The sequence below is a fragment of the Mauremys reevesii genome, linkage group 3 (genome assembly GCF_016161935.1).
Source record: "Mauremys reevesii isolate NIE-2019 linkage group 3, ASM1616193v1, whole genome shotgun sequence".
Taxonomy (NCBI): Eukaryota; Metazoa; Chordata; order Testudines; family Geoemydidae; genus Mauremys; species Mauremys reevesii.
Genome location: NC_052625.1, coordinates 163,352,068 through 163,377,152, shown reverse-complemented (window position 1 = coordinate 163,377,152; position 25,085 = coordinate 163,352,068). Strand labels below are relative to the sequence as shown.

The window sequence follows — 25,085 nt, the reverse complement described above, 5'->3', positions numbered from 1 at the left end:
CCCCTCTGATAAATAACAGAATAGAACACCTAAAATAAATAGTGATTCTGCAATCCCCCCTCCATCCCCATTATTTTGCATCCTATTGTGTGTGTTATCATGGAAGGAAAAACAATACCTTCCCCCCCCCCATATATTTAACAGTGGAAGATTCTTTTTAGTACACTGGAGCTTTTTCTTTAACATAAATGAGGAAATAGTCTTACTTGGAGTCTTACATGTACTAAACAATGATTGACAAAAGGCTTATTGTTATAACACACATTTATCATGGCATAAAATAAGTAACAAAATAAACAAAGAGTATACTGTATTTATATATCTCAAGCTTTGAATAAGTCAGCTGGTGGTCAAATGATGCTCAAACCTAGAAGTAAACTAAATCATGTCAGACATTCCAATGTTCTTTTGCGGTACTGAGAAATCCATAATACTGGTCATTTTTAAAATCTAAGGATTCAAAAAGAAAACATATTTGAAGGAATAATATATAAAATTTTTGAATTGCATGCTTTAATGTAAAGAGTGGAAGCTTATACAAGGATATATTTTAGAATTAGAACAGTTTTTTATTATGGTGAGTATTTCTTTGTATTTTCCAGTTCTATGGCCCTGATCCTGAAGACACTTGCACAAAAGAGTAACTTTATACATGTGGGTCTCCCCAATGCCCTCAGAGACTACTCACATGCAGAAGCATTTTCAGGATGGGGACATACATTTATAATACAGCTGTCCAATGGTGCTGGGTTTTTTGTTTTGTTTTGTTTTTAAGTTAGAGTAGAAACGCATACTTCTGTCATTTTTACTGTTATATTTGCATATCAATCTCTGACCCAGAAAGACAGTCCTAAAGAACTTACACATGCATTGGAGCATTTACAATTTATGTGTGTCTTTTGAAGTTTTTGAATATATTAACGTGAAAGGAATCTAGCCTAACCAGAATTTACTTAACATTTTCTTCTTATGCTACATTTAGATTTACTAATAAAACACAAGTGAATACTTGCAATTATTATGTGCCATGGTTTTCCATTAACCCCATCTGTTTTGCTTCATTTTAATCACTGGAAAAATATAGTGATATTTGCAATGTTACCTGAATTACACATTAAAGAGTGAAATTGTAAAGGCAGAAGTTTTAATGCTATTTCACATGCAAAATATGCACAGGAGTCATTAGCTGACCACAGATTTGGCATAGTGTCCTCACAGAATGTGTCCCAGATGTTATTGTAAAGTTTTGTGCACATACAAAAAAAAATCTTTATGACACCAATAAATGGCCCAACTTTTTAGACCATATGCAAGTCTTCTATTTTTCATAAACATTTGAACTATTTCAGTAAACATTTAGAAGACTGTATACTGCATTACCGACTTTCAGTGTGACAGCTGACAGCATAAATTTTCTGGATGATGATCGAGTAAATGTTGGTGCAGCTGCAGTAACAGTAAGACATGCTGAAGCTTAAACTGGTCGAATACATTTTTCATCAGATTCACGAATTGCCACTGATTTACACTCACTACGTAAATTCTAGATGGCCAGTAAAAATTGAAAATAAAATTTGAACCCTTTAAAATTATTTTTGGAAGTATTTTTCAACTGCACAAATAAGAAATTAGGGCAAGGTATCAAATTATCCATTTCCTGCAAATAAATAACACATTAAACAACAATAGTGCTTTAGAAGAGGAAATCTTTGTGTTGAAAAAATATATAAATACAATTTATGCACATTAATGCACAAATCTGTTTTTACTATCTAGGTAATTCAAGTAAAATATTTAGCCTACAAAATTAGAGGCCAAATCCTGTGGATTTTTAGGAGTTTCTGAAGTAAAGGCTGCAAGGTTTGGCCTGAGTTCAGGATGTTGATTTTCACTGTACTGCAGTCACAAAAACAAAATCATTTCAGCATAATCTTAATTCTGATTTATCTGTATTAACAGGCCTATCAACAAAAGCTATTTCATTGCATTCTATTTATTGCAATATATAATAAATTACAAAGTACTTCTCCCAAGCTCTATTCATTATTATATTAATCATTAAAATTGCAAGTCAGAAAAGAACCGAACCAGCAGTACTGCTTGCCAGATAACAAAGTTAAATCAGCCAAACAACAGGTACCAATTGAAAATACCTCAACTATTTGCTATTCTCTCAGATACAAACACTCAAATTTCCCTTCAGACTCCTAATCCACAAAAAACTTGGGGGAAAGGATGGGCTTTGCAATGTGCCCAGAATGCCAATAGATCTGTACTGTTTTGGACCAAAGGGGAAGTGCGCATTCAAACTGTAAATACTCCTCCTTCTGCCTATGAAATATTGAGTTCCAGGGATTTCTATGGGTTTCCAAATTGCTAGTTAACTGCTCCTACTTCTGTGGCTCCTTGACTTGACATGCAACTCCCACAGGAGGGCTCTGTGGAAGCAATGACATGAAGAAGAACAATTTGTCACCAGGCCCTATCCAAAGAGTATTGAATTTAGACTATAAATGATATCTGAAGCTCTCAGCCTCTCTGTTATCAAAGTACCTATGTCTGCTCTCTCAGAACACCAAATTCCAACTGAAAATTATAAAGTCTTCAGCCATGCCACCATCATGTAATTCCTTAATGAGTTTCCACAGGTCAGAGACTTTGTCTCTGTATGGGATCTTAGCTCAGTGCTGATAAAGTTAACGGATGCAGACACTGACCTGCTAGGAGAGCGCGCTTTATTTCACCTGACACTAAAGATAGCTTTTTTTTAAAAAAATCACAGTTATATATGTGAACAGACTGAGTGAGGCTTTGATGACTGATCCTTCTTTCATTGTATTCCACGGGGACAGAGTTGCCTTTGTGTTTCCATAGAATTTTTTTGACAAAATAGTGCCCGAGTTTCACTTAAATCAGAGCATTCATCTCCTGGCTATCCTTCCAAAACCGCATTTCACCAGGGAAAAACTAGGCTTCATATACTTGATGTTAAGGGGACGTTACATTCTATTTTAATGGGATGACACCATTTAGGAAGCCTTCCTAATATAAACTTTTTGTAACATTGGGAACCTGCGTAAGGGAAATGCCATTTCCACTCTAAGCTTGTTGAAATGGATTAGATTAGGCATTGAGATGTGTCATGCTTCAGCTAGGGCAGTGGTTCCCAAACTGGGGTTCGTGAACCCCTGGGGATTTGCAAAATGTTACAGGGGGTTCTCAGGAAAAAAATCCCTAATGCTGGCCAGAGCTATCCCTAGGGACCCCAGGAAGCATGGGGCCAGCAGCCTGGAGCCCCTGGACTTCCAAGAGCTAAGCAGATCAAAGCAAGCATCTCTATCACACTGAGGAGATTGAAACTTCAAGACTCCTTATAAGAAATGGAAAGGGAGGTGGGTATTTTTGGCTGTTTTTAAAATGACACAGGCAGCTAGTATTGTTTTTAAAATTCTTATGAAGAACAAGTTTAAGCTTTGTTTGTAATGTGCGATGTTTGCCTGGACTGCTCAAGATCTGAATATTTGGGTAGGAAAAATTTATAATTTATACTCTTTGAGTTGGCTTCTTAAATCCCTCCATGCTGTTTCACATCTGATACTCCTTGATGAAACATAGGAGCCTTGTCTTATAACAGGCTTATTCAAAGTGATACAAACTACAAAAGTGAGATCTTGGACGAGTGTTGCTGTTTTCATAATGTAATAAAAATAATATCATGATAAATAATAATTAATAATAAATATTGTGTAATAAGCATGTCACAAAAACAAATTTTATATTTCTGAGATCACTGCTTTTATAATTTATACTCAAGTAAAGGAGAAAATCCCTGGAAATATTCATTTTTAGGAGGGGGTTCACGATACTTGACATTTTAGTGAAAGGGGTTCACAGGTTGTTAAAGTTTGGGAATCACTGAGCTAGGGTGATATTATGAGAAGGCCTTAGATCTCACTCTGCTACAGATAGCCTGCTTCCACAGTGTTTCCATTACAACTATATGCAGCAATTCTACTTGGAGTTTTGGACACACATTTACCTAGACTGTCTCCAGTTATCTGCCATCTAGATCTGATGGTCTACATTGGGAGGAAATTCTTTGATTCTTGTTTAGTTAGAAATTTTCAGCCCACCTTCTTGAAGTTTGTACTGCAAGCTAGACTCCCATAATTGACAACCTGGAGAGGCTTCCAGTAATTGTGGTGGTTCTAAAGAGTTTTGCCTTTGTGTGCTGATGCTACCCACTCACATATTCTCGTATTCCTCAGAGCTTCACTCTCGCACAGGATTCTGGAATTTAGCAGAGGGAACTGAAGTGGGGGGCTGAAAAGCCCTTTCCACCTCATTTATAAATACTGAATGCTAGGACTGCGCTCATACAGTCCCAATGATCCCCAAAAGATTCCCAAAATTGTGCAGCCAGCGGCGGCTCCAGGCACCAGCACTCCAAGCGCATGCGCATCAAGCCATGGGGGGCGCCCTACCAGTCCCTGCGAGGGCAGCAGTGAGGCAGCCTTCGGCGGCTTGCCTGCGGGAGGTCCGCCGGTCCCGCGGATTCGGCAGCAATTCGGCGGTGGATACACCGAAGCCGCAGGACCGGTGGACCTCCCACAGGCAAGCTGCCGAAGGCTGCCTCACTGCCATGCTTAGGGCAGCAAAAAAGCTAGAGCCGCCCTGTGTGCAGCACTAGGGAAATTGTGAAGCACGTGCTGCTTACAAACAGGGAAGGATTGGTAGGGGAAGTGGAAGTGGGTGACAAACCAGGCAGCAGTGACCATGAGATCGTTGAGTTCAGGATCCTCACAAAAGGAAGAAAGGAGAGTAGCAAAATACGGACCCTGGACTTCAGAAAAGCAGACTTTGACTCCCTTACGGGACTAATAGGCAGGATCCCCTGGGAGTCTAATATGAGGGGGAAAGGAATCCAGGAAAGCTGGCTGTATTTTAAAGAAGCCTTACTGAAGGCACTGGAACAAACCATCCTGATGTACAGAAAGAATAGCAAATATGACAGGCCACCAGCTTGGCTTAACAGAGAAATCTTCGGTGAGCTTAAACACAGAAAGGAAGTTTACAAGAAGTGGAAACTTGGTCAGATGACTAGGGAGGAGTATAAAAATATTGCTAGAGCATGCAGGGTGTAATCAGGAAGAAACACAACTAGAGTTGCAGCTAGCAAGGGATGTGAGGGGTAACAAAAAGGGTTCCTACAGGTATGTTAGCAACAAGAAAAAGGTCAGGGAAAGTGTGGGACCCTTACTGAATGGGAGAGGCAACCTAGTGAGAGGTGTGTGAAAAAAGGTGAAGTATTCAATGCTTTTTTTGCCTAGGTCTTCACAGACAAGGTCAGCCCCCACACTGCTGTCCTGGGCAACACAGTATGGGGAGAAGATGAGCAGCCCTCAGTGGTGAAAAAACAGGTTAAGGACAATTTAGAAAAGCTGGACATGCACAAGTCCATTGGGCCAGATGCAATGCATCTGAGGGTGCTGAGGGAATTGGCTGATGTGATTGTGGAGCCATTGGCCATTATCTTTGGGTAGGTCTACACTCACCGTCCGGGTCGACGTGGTCAGTTCGACTTCTCGGAGTTCGAACTATCGCGTCTAATCAAGACGCGATAGTTCGAACTCCCTGCGCGCTCTGGTCGACTCCGGAACTCCACCACCGCGAACGGCGGTGGCGGAGTCGACCTTGGAGCCGCAGAGTTCGACCCCGCCGTGTCTGGACGGGTAAGTCAGTCGAACTAGGGTACTTCGAGTTCAGCTACGCTATTCGCGTAGCTGAACTTGCGTACCCTAGTTCGACACACACCCCTTAGTGTAGACCAGGCCTTTGAAAACTCATGGCAATTGGGGAAGGTGCCAGATGAGTGGAAAAAAAGCAAATATAGTGCCCATCTTTAAAAAAGTGAAGAAGGAGAACCTGGGAAACTACAGACCAGTCAGTGTCACCTCAGTCCCTGGAAAAATCATGAACCAGGTCCTCAAAGAAACCATTTTGAAGCACTTGGAGGAGAGGAAGGTGATCAGGAACGGTCAACATGGATTCACCAAGGGCAAGTCATGCCTGACCAACCTGATTGCCTTCTATGATGAAATAACTGGCTCTGTGGATATAGGTAAAGCAGTGGACGTGATATATCTTGACTTTAGCAAAGCTTTTGATACAGTCTCCCACAGTATTCTTGCCAGCAAGTTAAAAAGGTATGGATTGGATTAATGGACTATAAGGTGGATATAAAGCTGGCTAGATTGTTGGGCTCAATGGGTAGTGATCAATAGCTCAATGTCTAGTTGGCAGCCAGTTTCAAGCAGAGTGCCCGAGGGGTCGGTCCTTGGGCTGGTTTTGTTCAACATCTTTATTAATGATCTGGATGATGGGATAAATTGCACCCTCAGCAAGTTCGTGGATGACACTAAGCTGGGAGGGAGAGGTAGAATCATAGAATCACAGAATATCAGGGTTGGAAGGGACCTCAGGAGGTCATCTAGTCCAACCCCCTGCTCAAAGCACGACCAATTCCCAACTAAATCATCCCAGCCAGGGCTTTGTCAAGCCTGACCTTAAAAACCTCTAAGGAAGGAGATTCCACCACCTCCCTAGATAACCCATTCCAGTGCTTCACCACTCTCTGAATAGATAGGTAGACAGGTAGATACGCTGGAGGGTAAAGATAAGGTCCAGACTGAACTAGACAAATTGGAGGCTTGTGCAAAAAGAAATCTGATGAGGTTCAACAAGGACAAGTGCAGAGTCCTGCACTTAGGACGGAAGAATCCCATGCACTGCTACAGACTAGGGACCGAATAGATAGGCAGCAGTTCTGCAGAAAGGGACGTAGGGGTTACAGTGGATGAGAAGCTGGATATGAGTCAACAGTGTGTCCTTGTTGCCAAGAAGACTAATGGCATTTTGGGCTGTATAAGTAGGGGCATTGCCAGCAGATTGAGGGATGTGATCAGTCCCCTCTATTCAACATTGGTGGGGCCTCATCTGAAGTACTGTGTCCAGTTTTGGGCCCCACACTACAGAAAGGATGTGGACAAATTGGACAGAGTCCAGTGGAGTGCAACAAAAATGATCAGGGGGCTAGGGCACATGACTTACGGGGAGAGGCTGTGGGAACCTGGCTTGTTTAGTCTGTGGAAGAGAAGATGGGCGGGGGCGGGATTTGATAGCAGCCTTCAACTACCTGAAGGGGGATTCCAAAGAGGATGGAGCTCAGCTGTTCTCAGTGGTGGCAGATGACAGAACAAGGAGCAATGGTCTCAAGTTGCAGTGGGGGAGGTTTAGGCTGGATATTAGGAACCACTATTTCACTAGGAGGGTGGTGAAGCACTAGAATGGGTTACCTAGGGAGGTGGTGGAATCTCCTTCCTTAAACTTTTTAAGGTCAGGCTTGACAAAGCCCTGGCTGGGAAAATTTAGTTGGGGATTGGTCGTGCTTTGAGCAGGGGGTTGGACTAGATGACATCCTGAGGTCTCTTCCAACCCTAATCTTCTATGATTCTATGAAATACATCTCACAAGCATCAATATGCAGAAACACTCAAAAAATACAGTACCTCATAAATTACCTCTCTTTGATTCTACTCCTTTCTGTTTCTTTAGCCAATTTTTAATTCATGGCAATACTTTACTTCCCACTCCATGGCTACTTAGCTCCTGATGTTGTGGGGGGCTCCTGCAGGGAAGGCTCTGAGATCAGGGGAATTGCTTTCAGCTAGGAAGGACTCTGAGCAGACCTGGGGCATTTGAGTTGTACCCAGTTGAAGGGAAGACTTGTGTTTAGTTTTGAACTTGAAGTTAATAAATGAGACCCTAAGGTAGGTTGTTGTGATTCGACTGGAAAAACCCTGTGTGGAGCTTATTTGGGGAACCAAGAAGGGAAACAGAGGTGAGGGGCTTAGGGGAGGGCTGCCCTGAGACCACTAGAGAAAGTGTTGTGGCGGCCACTCATGTAAGAGACTTATTCAAAAAAATTAGAATAATGCGTGTCAGCTGGTTCTCCATTCTCCACTATTTTGCTGATAAAAGTGTTTTAGCAGATGAGAGGCCATGCTAGTTCGTTTCTGTCATACCATGTCCATCTTAATGTTTTATAATTCATTGAGTTGTTTCAACCAGCTTTCTTGATACTGAAGTAAGGATCAGTGCTCCTATTGCCTTCTTTAAATATAACATTTGCTATTCTCCAGTTATTTGGGGGTAATGCCTAATTTTAATCAGAAATTACATCAATTTTAGCAGCTCAGACACTTTATTTTTAAATTCCTATAAAACTCTTGGGTGTATACCATTCAGTCCGGGTAACTGGTTGCTTTTTACTGCATCTTCTCTTTTGATACCTCAATCTCTGATTGTACCTCATTTCTATTACCCAAAAAGAATGGGTCTGGAATACATCTCTCCCAGAATGGGCACTTTGTGATGAAGACAGACGGGAAAAAAACAAACCAAAAAAACCCAAACCCCACACTATTTAGCTTCTCTGAACTATCCCTGTCCTTTTTAAGTGGGCCCTTTATTCCCTGATTTATTTATTTATTCCCCTTTATTCTCTGATCCAGCAGATCCTCTAAACTCTCTTGCAGGTTTCCCCACATCTGAATTAGTCACTTTTCGCAGAGAATTAAAGTAGACAGAGAAGGCATAAAAGGGAAGCAAGAACTGGGGTTACAGTTAAGTCACGAGTTTCACTGTTGACTTTGAATATCCTTGCTTTGTGCCATAACTGATATTAAACAATCCTCTCAAGTGTGGTATAACATTGCACATGGGACTACAGAGTCATTGAAAAGTGCTGCATGCACCAAGAGATTCCACTTAGGTTTGCAAACTTAATGAAACATCAGATCACTATTTTAGGTGCACAAAGTGAACACATTTTTAATTGAAGTTTGATTATGCTTTCCTATGGTTCTATTCTCTCCAATCTCTCCACCTCTTGTTTGTTGATTTACACTTTTACTTCATTTTCTGTTTTGTTTCTTCTCCCCCACCACCCCAGCCTTAATTGCTTCAGTATTCCATCGGTTTCTACTCTACTCAGTTAGGCGTCTGCTTTTCGGTCTGATTTCTTTTTCTTTCTCTCTATTCTCCCACCTCCTTCTGTTCCTCACTTACAATAAATACACTGTGGGAACAGCTTAGTCCCATTATATTTCAGTGTAAATAGCACAAGCACAATTGCTATTGGCACATCACAGAGGAGTCCAGACATACTATATATGGAAAAAGCAATAGGTTGTAACTTTATTAAACATGTGCAAACTAATGGGGAGCAGATAGGTAGCCACTACAAACTCTGACTTCACCCTGGACCCCACCATAGCGAAGATATCACCGTTTGAGCCTCAATGTCACTGTCTTGGGTATTTATCCCATGGATCAACTATGTATTCTTTTCCCCGATACTCATTTCATATTCAGGCTTACCCTGACCTTATCAGTTTTCCAGGTATCCCAATCCCATCAGAGATTTTTGGAAGCAAGCCTCCTCACTTTACCAAGATTGTGACTACCCCCTTAAGATAGTCCAGGAGTCACAAGGAAAGAGCCATATGGAAAGAATAGCAACTTAACATGGCAATATACAAATTAATAGAATTATAAGCAATTGATATCTAAAGAAGATGGTACAAATATTTAGGTTACAAAAATAACACAAGATAGCAACTGCAATAAAATCCACATGCTAGTATAATATAAATAGTCTTGGAAGGATTAGATTTGTTGGTAAATGTTGATATCATCATAGGCACAAACCAACAAACAGCATTTCCATTGATAATCGAAATTTACAGACAGGAAAAGTAAGAAAAATGCTGCTTGAGAACTCAGAGTTTGATTTAAGGCTATTTACTTCATACATTTTGCATGTGATGTTGACAATTTGTGTGTTGTTGATTATAAACCTGTAACTTTTTGAATCTCAACATCTACCGGTTATTAAATAATGATTATATGACCCTACATTGTCTAACCTCCAATCATTTCCAGCAATTGCATAATTTTAAATCAAGTCTTAAAATAAACACTGATACCTGTCAAAAATATTTTTTAAATTGAATTCTGCCATGCCTAAATATAAACAATATAGCAAGAATCAATGGCATTGGTGACTATGTGGTCTACTAGTTCTAGCACAGGGCTGGGAATCAGGAGTTTTGGCGTGCATTCCCAATCCATCACTAACTCTGTGTAACCTTGGGCAAATCACATCCTCGATTTCAATTTCTCCATCTATAAAATAGGAAAAATAATTCCTATCTAACAAGGCATGGAAGCCTCTCACAAGCTAGAACAGTATTCTCTATTTGGGATTTAAAGTCTTGCTATATATTGCATTCAGTGACTGAATATAATAGTGGAATATAGGCACAGGACAGGAACCAGGTCACCATCTGTGTCAGGTATATATAAATGAGTGTATTGGGTGGGGTGGTTATGGTTAATTTCTCTGGCCAGCAGACTTGCTTTGTTTTGGGGTGGACTGGGAAAATCCTGAAACGTGTAACTCTTTACAGTGAGACAGGAGATGTAACAGGAAAACAAAGATGGTTAAGAATCCTGTAACTTTATACTCAAAATTTCCCCTGAAAAGGAGATATTCTGGAGAAATGAATATACTTGAGAGGTCAAGAGCATGATGCACTGGAAACTCTGCAAGTTTCAACCCCTGGAGTTTCCAGAGTAACTTTTCTCCCTCTCATGGGTTTTTCTGCTGGAGGAAATGTTTCATATAATTTCTATGTATTGATTCACTGCCTCCAAGTAATAAAAATGTAAAAGCCCACCTACTTTATTTTCATGACTCAGAAAAAAAACCAATATTGTGAGTTCTTACTACTGGTCACTGTACATAACAGCACATACCAAACACTATTCTCAGACTTGTGGCAACAGCATTGATAAAAAACAGTGCATAAAAAAAGGATATAAATTAATACATAAAAATTAGATTTTGCATTTCAGAACAAAGCAACATTTATCAATGGTTGATAAAATGGTGAGAATAAAAATATGTTTGAGCTTTTAGAATATATTGTTACAGAATGGATACTGTTAATAAAAGTTATTTAAAATGTATGGAATTTGATCATGTCAATTTCTGTTGGTTAACCAACAGCAACATGACTATGAAGTTACATTGCAAACTGCAGTTCATAAATTGAGATTACATATGAAGCTTTATAATTACCCTCGCACTGGAATATTCATATTTCGTGCCGATTTAGTAACTTCTTCAAATTTTTCTATGCTTTCTTCTATGGAACAATTAATATTCATTTTGTTGAAAGATTCAGATGCTGCACCAAATACTGATACCTCTGTAGCTCCTGCTGCAATCTGTAAAATGTAATTCAATAAAACAGAACTGTAAAGATGTATAAATATAGGTAAGTTAAGTATTGTATTCTGTAATGAAACAAGAAATTCTAGATCCTTAGTTTTAAACAAATTTAACAATATATTAGTCAATATAGTATACAGTATATAACTCTATCTGAAGTTATAATAATTGCAACTTTAACTCTAAATTTTCTTCAGTCTATTTGCAACCATACAGATTTTGTATCATTTGCCCTCTTCATTAACACAAATTACCAGGGTACACTTCTTTCCCTTTGTTATTAAATGGGATAAGGCCAGTTACTGCTTTATCAATTAAAACATGAGTTTTTAAAATGATAAGCTTAGGTATTAAATTGTAAGAAATGATGCAGAATATGATAATAAAATAAACTATTAATTGCAGTGATTCGGGTATATTACATGCCATTTATGCTATTGACACATGCTGTTTAAATATCATTTATAGAGAAAATAAAAATGTCAATTGGCTCCACAAAATCTGTTCTCTATACCTTTAATGGGACTTATTCACATACATCAATTCTCCTAAAAAACCCAGGCTCTGGGTTAGGTCCCAATCTGGCTGTGCACAAGCAGTCCTCATTTACATCACAGGAGGATGGAGAGGGTCACACTGACTTTCTCCTATGTTCTTGATGGTGTTATTTTCTTTCCCTCTGGTTCTAAATGGTTTGGGGTATGTCTACACTGCAATTAAAAGCTGACTCGGGTTAAGCAGTTGTTTAACTGAGGTGTAGATGTTTGAGATGGGAGGGTCCCAAAGCTAGGGCTGCAGCCCGAACCCAAACATCTATACGGCAATTAAACAGCCCCTTAGACCAAGCCCCACAAGCCTACATCAGCTGGCACAGGCCAGCCACAGGTTTTTAACTGTAGTGTAGACATACCCTTAGTCTCCATCATGCAGCTCAAACACAATCTGTTCTGAGATTAAACTGCTGACAGCAGTAGGGGGAAGAAGGAACAATAAATTTGAGGGAGAAGAGAACAACATTACATGAGAAAAAAGTACTGTTTGATTCGGGAAAGTTTGTTTTCCATTGGAAGGGAACCAGGGCACAGACAGTGTGATCTAGCAGTCACAGCTCACCTAGAACAATACAGTACTCAGAAAGCCAGTCTCAGAATAATCACTGGATCCCAGATCAACAGACAAGTCAGGGTCAGAGTCAGGCCAGGGTGAGAGACCAGAGGTTGTGGCCAGGCTGGAGCCCCAGGGCAGGGTCAGAGTCAGGTTACTAGGTCATAAGCAGGGTCACAGAGATGACTATTAGGCTGAAATTAGGAGGCAATATTCAGGCTCAGAATCAGCCTTGGGTCAGAAACCAAAAATCAGCAGGTCAGGTCACACCAAGCCTGAAGTCTGCATAGTTGCCCAGACAACTTCCTGGGCCATACACCACGGTTAAATAGTGATCATGGGCCAATCAGAAGGCCAGAGTTTGCTGTCACTCTGGACCATTTGGGTGGTATGTCTTGCTGTGTCTAATCTCCACAGTACTCCTTGGAGAGGTCTTGACATGACAAGGTGGGCATGTCAGCTGCCCCAGGCTCCACAGCCCTGGGTTCTAATCCTGCAGATTCTTACACCTGTTCTCCTGAGCCCCTGTGTTTTCTTCTCCTATCCACCACCCTATCTCATGGCTCTCAGCATGCTGATCTGTAGTCTCATCCTAGCAGTCGAAGAGCAAGTCAGCAAGTTCTGCTGACACTGAACTGTAAATTCAACAGAGCAATGTTCTGCAGGATTGGGGCCTAAACTCCCAGCTTTGGTAAAAAAATGAAATTGCCATCCCACAAGAATTTCCAAATTTCATTTAGTCCCCCCTCAGAAAAAAGTAGAAGTCGTGACATTTTTCACAAAATGAAATATTCTAAAATATTTTTGACCTTACTGATACATTTCCTATTGAAAATTCTGACAAAAATCATTATTTCACAAAAACCTTTCAATTTGGCTGCATCTGCATTTTCTGATGGAAAAGCATTTTATTGGGAAATTTTCAACCAGCTGTAGCATCAACAAACTAAAGAATGAAAAGTAATTCTTTGTTTCTTTCTTAGGGTATGTACTACAACATTTATGGTATCTTGCAAAGGACTGTGTGGTGGATACTGGCCACCAGGGCCGGCTTTAAGCCAATTCCTCCAATTCCCCGGAATCGGGCCCCGCGCCTTAGGCGTCTTTTTAATTTTTTTTTACTCACCTGGCGGTGGGTGGTGTCCACTCCGGGGCTTCAGCGACGGGGGGGTCCTTCGGTGCTGTGGAAGACCCGGAGCAGACCCCCCACTGCCGAAGTGCCGCCAAAGCCCCAGACCGCCACCGGGTATTCGAATCGGGCCCCGCCATTCATAAAGGCGGTCCTGCTGGCCACTAAAATTACATTTATGGCATTTAATCTCACTCTGTAATATTTGTGAGTTTGCTTCATGAAAACTGACACTTTCAGAAAAAAAAATACAGCCTAATTCCAACAGGACTGAGTGAATGATATGAAATAGCTGGTTTAAGGTACAGTGCATAAAGTGTTCAAAACATGAAGAATTCAACTGTAGACATACTCTAGCAATCCACTTACAGCAGAATGAAAACCTTGAAGATTAGGTGTGAGTACAGGATATTGGACCCCAGGATGCCGCTCGATCCTTCTCATTACTTCTGTGTGATCTGCCATCTTAAATACATAAATATTTTGCATTTATTTTTCAGTTATGCTAATTAACAATTATCTACTGACTCTATTTTATGAATTTAAGGATGGATGCAATTCTGCTTTGTCATAAGGTCATATAATAGCAGAAATAATACACTATAACAGAGCACTGACTGCATTACACTGGGCTTTGTCTTGTTTATGCATATAATTAATGAAAAAAGTATGATCTATAGCTAGAGATTTGAAAAACGTACAATATGTCTGAGAAAAAAATAACAAGATTCTATGGAATATAAAAGTTTCTGTGTTTATTTCTATTTTGATAATCCATAAAATACAATATTCACTCAAATAAGGAAGCCAAGATTTAAGAGAGACATTGGTGGTGACGTGCCATGTAATTTAGGCTTCATTAGATTTATAAAGAATGCTACTTCGTTATATAGAATTATCATAAATACTACAAAAAAAGCCTATAATTTTCAGGCTAGTATATAAATGTTAACCCCTCTGTTCTACTAAGGCATTCATCATGAGAATGGGATCTTTCTGTGAGTTTAAACTTTTCCTCAAGCTTCCACATGTCATAATCTTCTCCTTATTAGAGCAATTTATTACTATGTAAATTATTCTAGTTTAATAAACAGAGGATTACGATGTCAGGTGTAGACAAGGTGCAGCAGCAGATGAAGCCTAAGGAACAAAGATCCTATTGTCAAACAAAAGCCTTTGGGTAAAATTTTCAAAAGCACCTAAGTGACACAGGAGCCCAAATCTCACTGAAAGTCCATGGGACTTAGGCACTTCTCAAAATTTATCCCCTTAATAATAAAGAAGTTAAGAGAATTATAGACTATAGAAACGTGTGCAGAATTATTCCTAAATATTATTAATTCAAATATTTAAAACTAATTCAGTTCCTGGCTCCATTCTCTTTGTGCCCTAACAGCTCAGCAAGGAATTTCCTGAGTAGTGTAAAGGCTATATAACAGCTTCTACAGCAATTTTTCCTCCTGTTCCCCCACATAAAAGGTTTTTCTGGGCAAGCCAAGGGCAGACGGAAGCATGACAGGACTGTTCAGTGTGATTAGGAATATCCCTTACATTGTTCTAAATTACATTGAGACCTGGACTGGCCACTGGTCAACCCCGCCCAGGATCAGGGGAGAGGAAAGGTAAGTTTGGACAGACCTAAGGCCCAATAGGCTTACAGTCAAAGATTCACAGTCCTTCATTTGCCGGTTTCTTGTTTGCAGAAATAAGGCACAAACTAAGGAATTATTCTGTAAATCTAAGTAAAACATTTTGGTATATATTGGGCCAAATTCTGGTTTAAGATGCTCAAGTACAATTCCCATTGACACAACTCTAATGAGAGCTGCAATGAGAATCTAGAGACAGAATTGGCTCCCTTAAGGGACAATTAATTCTTTTACCTACTTTATTACGTTACCCTTTCTGTCCTCTATGTCACTATTCACTCCAAGTCAGCCCAAATGCCAGGAGAGAAAGGTGACTTTTCGTATTCTAAGTCCAGTACTGGCATACAGCAGCTGCTGAATTCTTAGCCTAGCTCTACCCCTGACTCAGTGTATTACAATTAGAGCTAGTCGGAAAACTTATGCCAGAAGGTTTTTTCATTAGTATTTGCTGATTTGTCAAAAAGTAAACATTTTGTGCAGACGGTTCTAATTTTGACCAAGTTCTAACAGAACCCAGACAGAGTTATGGCAGAAACGTGCTGTTTTTCCTGCCAGATTGCCTGCCCTGCTCCTTGGCAGCCCATCTGAATGACTGCTGGGGAGCTGGACTTTCAGGGTCCATGGTTTCCACCATGCATACTGGCTCGGAATCCAGGGCTTCCAGAGTCCCAGGTCCTGAGGCAGCTGCCAAGTGGACCAGCCTGAAGCCAGGGCTCCATTCCTTTTCATGGAGAATTTTAAAATTTTGGGTTTTATTCCAAATAAAAATGAAACCAAATTTTAAAAGACTGAAATCCTCCATGAAATTGAATACCTTTCTCCACCCTGCTCTACTGGCAAGTCACTTAATCACAGGAAGCCAAGTTCTACAGTGGGAGCCAGAGTGATTAGAATTGTGAGCAAAAAATCAAATTAGCTTGCATTTTCATAGAATCATAGAATCATAGAATTCAAGATCAGAAGGGACCATTATGATCATCTAGTCTGACCTCCTGCAAGATGCAGGCCACATAAGCCGATCCACCCACTCCTGAACTAATTCTCTCCCTTGACTCTGCTGTTGAATGCTCCAAATCATTATTTAAAGACTTCAAGTAGCAGATAATCCACCAGCAAGCAACCCCTGCCCCATGCTTCGGAGGAAGGCGAAAAACCTCCAGGGCCACTGCCAATCTACCCTGGAGGAAAATTCCTTCCCGACCCCAAATATGGCGATCAGCTGAACCCCAAATTTTCAATTTGAATCTTATCAATCTGGTGCACATGTCTTCACCATTTTGTCCTTCTCCATTTGGAAATCATTCCTCCCCCCCACCCCAGTGTTAGGAATGGAAAAATTAATATGTCTGTTTTTACTTTCTTGCTTTTACAACATCCATTAGAAAGAGTAACAAAGTGGCAGTAGTGTTAGATAGATAATTGCCACCGTGCAAACATTATTTTTGTGAATGACAGTGGTCATTATAGCTCATTATTATCTTTTCCAAGATACACAGGTGTGGTGGGGTATGTCTGACATTCAAACCTTTTCTGTTAGAATGGAGAGAGAAATTCTTTCAAATTAAGATAGGCTTACAGCATTCCTTTATTCATATTAGCATGAAGATTTCTAACTATATCCTTTGAAAATCCTATTTACACAGAAATCATAGCTTATCGCTCCAAAAACACAGTCAAGATCTGGTATTATCAGATATGCTATTGGGGGATACTGTGCCCCACTATTATCACTTATCTCGAATAGCTCCCCATGGGTACAGGATGTTGACAGCAGGCACTATATCAATTCAACTGTTGACTAGGCTCTCACATTTGGGGTCATTCTTCAGCTTCCACTTGGTCATATTGTCACCAGTTGTTGCCATCCCAACTCTCACTCCATTAAGAGTACATTTCATTTGAGCTCAGAGCCTGGAGAGAGTTGTTCTGAAGGAACCAGGTTCTCCAAGATCAATGGCATTTCCTGCCATTTTATTTCTCTGTAACCTTCCATAGTGGTATTTTGTGGTCAGGGATTTTCAGAAGTAAAGCTCTTTCTGGACTTAAGCCTCTTGGGTGGTATAATGTGTCCATACAGTGGGTGTCTTTGATGATGCACCTCTTTTTGTCTCTTCTTATCCCGCTTCACTGATGGCAATGCAATCCTTCTGGGGCAGGATAGGAACAGTGTGGGAGTCAGTATAACACTCCCTGAGATGATCTTGCAGGATTAAGCTCAGTATCAATTTTGTGGGTATGGCTTGAGGGTGACCATACTGGGGTGCAGTACTCCGCAGTAGAGTAACTGAGCAAGACTGGTTGCTTGGAGTTTTTAGGGGTCAGCTCTACATTTTGTGTTGGCCAGTTTCTAGAGTACACAATTCCTGGAGCTCACTTACTTTTTCAGCTTCTTGATGTGCTCTTTGAATATCAGCATTTGATCTAATGTGACCCCACGGTAAACCAGATGTTCATAATGCTCAAGGATTGTGCCTTCTCACAACGTATGGGGTTTTTACTTGGCCTTACAGTGTTTCAGGTAGAAGACACACACCTAATTGTAACATCATGGAAAGTCCTGTTCTGACTGCAGGGTACATGTTGTGCATAGATGCTAATGAGTATAAGAGGAACTAAGAACTAAGAGGAATACCTCTATGAAAAATGGGGCACCCCAAAATTCATGGGGTGTGGAAGTACAGATAAGGAAAAGAGGGTTGAAACCCTCATGCATATACATAAGATGTTAGGTGTGGTCAGAACAACAAGATAAAAGAGGTTCTCTAGTTAAAAGTGGGAAGACCCAAGGAACAACCCCAATGGATGACCCTAGAGGAAACCCTAGCAGGGCCCCCCCATCGATGCTCATCTATTGAGAGGGCCATATCTTTGAGGATGTGAGTATGACTTAATCATTGCATGGGTTTTTGTAGGATTTCTATATGCATGGGTAATTGTGACTTTACTTATTGCTTTAATGAAACTTGTAGTACAGATAAGACTTTGTACTTATGATTATGTCTGTGGTCACTATCCTTGGACTTCACATATTTCTAGAGTCTCCAAATTTGAGACAAGTACCAGAGGTAATATTCATTCTATTGAGCTTGAAACTGTAGCAGCAGGAGCTAAATCCATGGTAGTTTAATACAAATTTACTAAATTCAATTTAAATAAATAATAAGGTTACAGTAAGGATAGTGGTCAGTAGCTTTTTGTACAGTTAGAGTATTGATGTAGTTTGAGCAGTGCAACCGCTTGGAACTCATTCCACAGCCTGGGTATCTGCACTGTCTTGTGAAAGAATTAAAGAAGTCAAGAAGCCACTCCTGTGCTCTTATCCTAAAGTGACCCAATAGTTCATTAGATATACATCGAGTCCTGCTGCCTTTCCACTTTTCAGGGATTTCATGGCAACAGTCAGCTCCCCAGTGTTGAGCTGCTCATTGTGGACTTTGCTATCCCTGAGGAGTGAGCAAAGTTCTTACTTAACTTGTTTTGCTTTGTGCTTTGCGGACTGGTTTACCATTTAGGATGAAATGGTTTGTGACATGATTGGGTGAGACTTTGGCAATGAGCTTTGGTGGTTGTCCATCAGGGTTCAGCTTGAGAATGGTGGCTCATGCTTTTATCAGGGGCGGCTCTAGGTATTTTGCTGCCCCAAGCACGGCAGGCAGGCTGCCTTCGGCGGCTTGCCTGCGGGAGGTCCCCGGTCCCACGGATTCGGCAGCACGCCTGCGGAAGGTCTGCCGAAGCCATGGAACCAGTGTACCCTCTGCAGGCATGCCGCCCTCGTGGCAACCGGCAGAGTGCCTCCCATGGTTTGGCGCCCCAGGCACACACTTGGCGTGCTGGTGCCTGGAGTCACCCCTGGCTTTTATACAATTATGGCACAGGTTTGTTCTTTCAATCAGCTCCCTCCAAGGGTAGCATCACTCCTTTCTGATCTATCTCAGAAACATTTCCCCAAGCCCAATTTTTTCTTCACCAAAGGGACCCAAGCCAGTTCTGAATATCTTTTCCATTTTAGCTTGTGTTTTTCTAAAAGACCAGGTATATTTAGTGTCCTACAGCCCCTACGGATGTGCTTCTGAGCAGTTTTCCACATGAGGGAGACATATTCTCCATAGTAGTTGTGTGACAAAGAAATATTACAGCTGGATCCATCCAATTCAGAGGAAAAGCCTTCCCACTCAGCCTTTACCATAATGATGAAAGCAATTTCCATATCTCCTGAAATACTTGACTGTTATCACACTCTGACTGACTGGGAGATGTGCAAAATAGCTGAGTATTGTAAAATTCTAGAAGGTATTTGGCAAGGGTGATGATGTTTTCATAATATCAAAATGGATAATTCTTTGAGAAATAAAATGTGCTCGCTCTATATTTCTAAAGCCAGATGTTCAGATTGTGGGTCTCTGTTGGCTCAGACTCTTTTCAGCATCTGGCTGTCATGCTTCAGTTTCCCCCTCTTCCAGATGGGGGGGCCACAATCAATCAGTGATGTAGGGTTCAGTCCTTCATACTAACCTCGATAAAACAGTCCTTCTCCTTCCAAGGATCAACAAAACATGTCCAAACTAAACAAACTAGTTCATCCATCCCTTTCAAAGCTTGCTGGTCTTTTTTTGCCCAGTTAATGCAGGGTTCTCCATTTTAGTTATCCTTTTCCAAACCCTCTCTGTAGGCTTTATAACTCAACAGCCCTTTTTCCCCCTACAAGGCTGGGTGTCAGTCCGTCCCTTCTCTGGTGGAGCAGCAATGGTGTATGGGATCACAGTACCTCCCTTAACACTGTTGGTTTAAAACAGGGCTGAGAGTGTGTGCTGCAAGTCAAACTGTAGCTAGATTTAAATGGCACCAAAATCTTAAAAGCTGTTGTGCAATTTCATCTAAAATGGAAGAACTCTCATTATATTGGCTGTTCTCACAAAATGTGCTGGGTTGCATCTGAACAGGCTCTTTACTGGTTTGGAATCTGAAGGACTCCTGAGATTCAAGCAAAGGAGGGTCAAATTTGAGATTTCAGTTCAGACCATCTCTAATTTTAACACTGGAAACACAAATTATAGTTTCTAAAAATTGCCAAAATGTATGTTAATTCTTTAATAAAGCATGAATTAAGGATATGATCCTGGCAGGTGCAGAGGAAGTTGAGTGTACACAGCACATTGCAGGAGACTCAGCACTTTCCACATCACATCCTTAGTCTGTATGAAAACCAGGATGGGTGAGATATTTATTTCACAGCTTCACAAAGTTGTAAGGCAAAAACAGTGCTAGTGGGGCCCTATACAGTAAGTGGCATGAATGCATATATCCAACTTTAATCCACTGATTATGATTAATGATGCACAATCATTAGCCCCCACAACATCCTCTTCTCAAAACTCATTTGTTGCATGAGTCCCATATCATAAGCTCCATCAAATTTTGTTTTGGTGAAGAAAAAGAGATATAAAAAAACAGACGCATATTTTTGGTTTCCCATTGGGAAAATATATCCTGAAAAATGTGGCACAAAGACATGAAACAACAGCCTCCTCAAATTTAACCCCAAATATATGCCTTTGCAGAAGTAGATATAGGGCTCCAAACTGTTTAATAGATTCACACACCATTTACATGTACCCATGCCCGTAATTTATCCCATGTCAGGGGCAGGATGTTGGTGCTAGGCAATCTATTTATAATAGCTTCTACATGAAGTCAATGAGTATAACAACCTAACGTGTGATAATCACCTAAAAACACACACTTGGTCATATCTTATTGCTTTAAGAACAAACTTTCAGTCCTTAATTAAATAAAACAAGATCTTCATTTTTCAGACCTTTGAAGCCAAATGTTTAATGCTAAATGCTGGAACTAATTCCACACCTTAAAAATCATTGCATGATTTAAAATATATTTAACAAAATGAAATGACACTGTGATTCAAGCTGTACGAAACAGCTTGTTCCAAATAATGTTTCATGTATTATATTTGTCCCCTTGCTATTTTTCCTGTAAGAAGAGTCTTATTTTAACAAATTGCATTTTATTACATTTAACATTTTAATAAAATATTTTCCAGATTTTATTTTAGAATGTGATTTTTAATGAGAGTATTTATCATTTTTGGCCATTTAGATTATAGGTATGGGATCCTGTTTTATATGGCATCTTGCTACTGTGGAACTTTTTCTTTTGGCTTTTTTCAGTCATAAATTCCCTGCCAAACATAACAGTAGAAGGGAAATCATAAAAGAGCTTTAAAATACTAAAAAAAGAAATAAGTGAATGAGTGATCTAAACATAACCGGGAGTTCTATTCCCATGACCTATGAGAAGAGAAAAGAAAGGGGAGAAAGAAAAGACATAATCAAGACTGCACTCCATCTCCAAGCAATACAACCTTATCATTTAAACCAAAACTATTTTAAACATCATATAAGCCATTAAAAGAAAATATTCAGACTTGAATTTGAGATAAGAAGGAATTTTTCTTTTTTCTGAATCTGACAAGTCTGAGCTAAATTTGCTATTCTAAAGGTCTCATGGGAAAAGGAAAGAATTAAACACACACAAGAAAAAGAAATAGACCTATGTTTGCCTTAGGCTTTTCAGGCTAACATTAAAACCCTCTGTTATTGTCTGACGCTGTAACTATCAACGTGTGATGGTACAGTGCATGGTGAGTTACAATAAAAGCTTTTAATGTGAACAATTAAGAAAGCATACTGCAAAATTGAGCTAGATTATGTAACCGACAGGCTACCCAGAAGAACGCATCGCAGTGGAGAAGACCAGGAGGCATTATGTCAATGTCCCCCGGGGTCTCCTGTTGTTCTGGCATGGAGGGAATAATTTGTGACACACTTTTAGAGGTACAACATACTCCTTGCTGGCCAGCACACAGGGGTAGAACCATGGTCATACCAAGTTTCTCCCAGAGGAATATCTGGCATGAAACCCCTGCACTTCCTGGCGCACTCACAGCTGTGATGTGGATAGCTCTTACATGGCATGGCCTTACAAGGCAGGGGAGAATCCTTACTCCTCCAACTCCCCTACTGGGATACTTAATGGCCAGGCACAATCTAAATGGAAATATTTTTCACACATTTTAACAGACAATATGCAGCAAAAACAATATATCAAAACTTATAATCGTCTCCCTCTCACTTCGATGATTTTCAAGAATTTATCATTCTAGTGCAATGTAAAATACTCCTGGTTAAAATGCTCTGTGTACTGTCCTTCACTAAATTCTGCTTGCATGGGATGATGAATGTTGCACTAATTGCAATGCTATTTCTGTTCTGTTTAAATTTGTAGAATGAAATAAAGGTTAATTAAAATAATAATAATAATAATAATATTAAACATTTTAGACTTAGAAAGTTTAAAAAATGCTTGATATACCTATGTATACCTTATGTATTTAATTTACATAAGCATAAACAATTAAATGCACAAAGCCTGATTACCATGAACAATCAAACAATCACAGATGCAAAAATACAACCGTATTTCTATATGGAATGACTGGGACTGCATGTGTTAAATAGATGAGTGCATTCACAAATGGCTAGACACATAAATAATCATTTGTACATGCAATTACTTGACATGTGTATGCAATCAGATTAATTGCACCCAGAAACTATAAATTCAAATGTGCCTGTATTTCTTAGCAGGCAAGTGTGTAATTAAGTTTCTGTAAATAAGTTTAAAAAATATAAATCATAATTGATTTTCTTCAGCTTTAACTGCAACAGCAATCAACTGTAGTGGGAGCTGAGGATGCTTAGCATCTTTTGGAAGGTACTCAGTACCCCTCAAGATCAGGACTTAATCTACAATATCAAACCTTGGGCAAAATTCTGTCTCCATTAAAGTCAACTGGAGTTTTTTTTTGTTGCTGCTGATACATAGCAAAAGTAGCATATAACATACACATTATAACTGCTGTTGAATAACCTCCAGATGGCCAAACATCTATAGTGATACCAATAGATCTTTAGTTCTGGAGCTTTGCAGTTCCATCCATCTGAGAAAAATAAGTGTCTACTTTAAAAGGTCTCAGCATGATTCATTGCATGCCAGACAGGAAGGGCCAGATTTTAAAAGATAGTTGCATCTTTAGCCGCCTAAATACCTTTAAAAAATTAGCTCGAATTTCCCTATGGACCAGGAGGAATTTAAGGCTTTAGAACTATAGAAAGGATCTCACTGAAGCAGCTAATTTTAAAAAACACAGTAGATGAGCTCATTTGTATTCTCTTACATGTAATTATTAGCTAGGGTGTGAGAAAACTCAACTGCTTTGACTCTTCTGATAATTAATTTCATTTCTGAATAGTATGGCATGTAAACTGAAACAGTTCTCAATTGTGTGCATTTTACCTACCTGAGGTACCCACTTTGATGAAACAAAACTGGTTGCTTCTATTACAGACAAGCCTGCTTTGGAAAGTCGGTTGATTAACTCAATTTTGATATCTGTGGGAACTGTAACCTATGGATATGGAAGCATTTCACTGTAAAATATCTGTCATATAATAAGTAGCTTTTGCAAATAAAATACCCACAGTACAAAATAAGCATCCACACTTTGTTTAAAGTAATTAACCATGACCTCATACTCTTCCACTTATGTGCAGGCAGTGGGTAGCAAACACACAATGGCCCAAGAAGCAGTGTGCATGCGCCCACTCCATTCTCCACCCCTTCCCTGGAGTCTGAAGAAGCCATTCCATGAGAACGCTGTACACAGGTGGCTTCACAAGAGATGCAGAGGTGGGGATAAAGCGTCCCACAGATGAGTGGGGACCCAGGAAGCAATCACTGTATACAGCCTGGTCCACTGGGAGGAAGAAAGCCAAATAAACCCCTATAGTAATTAATTTTCCCATTGTCATATTAACGCTCCAGCCATGGTGAGGTACATAAATCTGCCATGCTGCCTATGGAAAAGGATGTTTTATTCTGGGATATGGTTGAGAACCATGGCATTTGGGTCCAATTTTACATGGCCCAGCTTTATTCTCACTACATTAGGCCATCATCCAGTTCCCATCCCAGCCATCAGGTGGAAGATAGGGTAGAAACAGAAATCTTGCACAGTTTATGGCAATTTATTTTTCTTCTCCCATAGGCTACTCCTCAGGAAGGATGATAGAGCCTTAATTTATTAATGTAGCATTTCAGATGCTGATCAGGGATCAGTGACACAGAGTGCTAGGCATTTCCTGCACCAAAGCGTTTTCAATCTAGGTTATGACATCATAAAGCTGATGGACAAAACAAATGGGAGGAGTAGAGATGGAGAATGGTGCAATAATAAAGCAAGCATATCTCAACACAACAAAACAGTCATGGCTTGGTATTTATTTTAAATATCCAATTTAATAACCAATTAATTAGGTGAAAAAGGATTAAAAATTATGACATGTAAATTGTACATAATGATAAGTATCCACATGAAACTATGCAAAAATGGATGGTGACATAAATTACCTTTTCATTTTGTAATCCGTCTCTTGGCCCAACTTCTACAATTTTAACATAGTCAGGAAGTCCAGATATTTGAAATTCCTGAAACACAAGTGTATTAAATAAAAATACATGTTTAACGTATTATCAGCTTTATCATTGCTTCTTGTAAACCCGGGTATGAAGTCATTTTATCAACAGCAAAGGAAACATGCCTGCAGGATGCCTTTAAAAAAATTCTGTGGGGCCACGTGTTGCACACCCTGGATGGGGGAAGATGTGAAGGAGCAGAGTTTATTTGCACACATTTTCCATTTCTCTATCAGGGTCATAAATTATTATTAATTATTATTATTATTAAACAGAATGTATTTATTTAAAT

At 39.8% G+C, this 25,085-nt stretch overlaps 1 protein-coding gene across 2 annotated transcripts in view; it reads right to left on the bottom strand.

Moving 5' to 3' along the window:
- HMGCLL1 (3-hydroxymethyl-3-methylglutaryl-CoA lyase like 1) overlaps positions 1 to 25,085 on the bottom strand; it is a 131,033-nt gene that overhangs the window by 54,635 nt on the left and 51,313 nt on the right. For both annotated transcript variants that reach the window (XM_039532441.1, XM_039532442.1), the window contains exons 4-7: positions 24,728 to 24,805; positions 23,619 to 23,726; positions 13,962 to 14,057; positions 11,207 to 11,355 (exon numbers count right to left, since the gene is read on the bottom strand). In XM_039532441.1, coding sequence (XP_039388375.1) covers positions 11,207 to 11,355; positions 13,962 to 14,057; positions 23,619 to 23,726; positions 24,728 to 24,805 — 431 coding nt within the window. The remainder of the gene's footprint in view (positions 1 to 11,206; positions 11,356 to 13,961; positions 14,058 to 23,618; positions 23,727 to 24,727; positions 24,806 to 25,085) is intronic.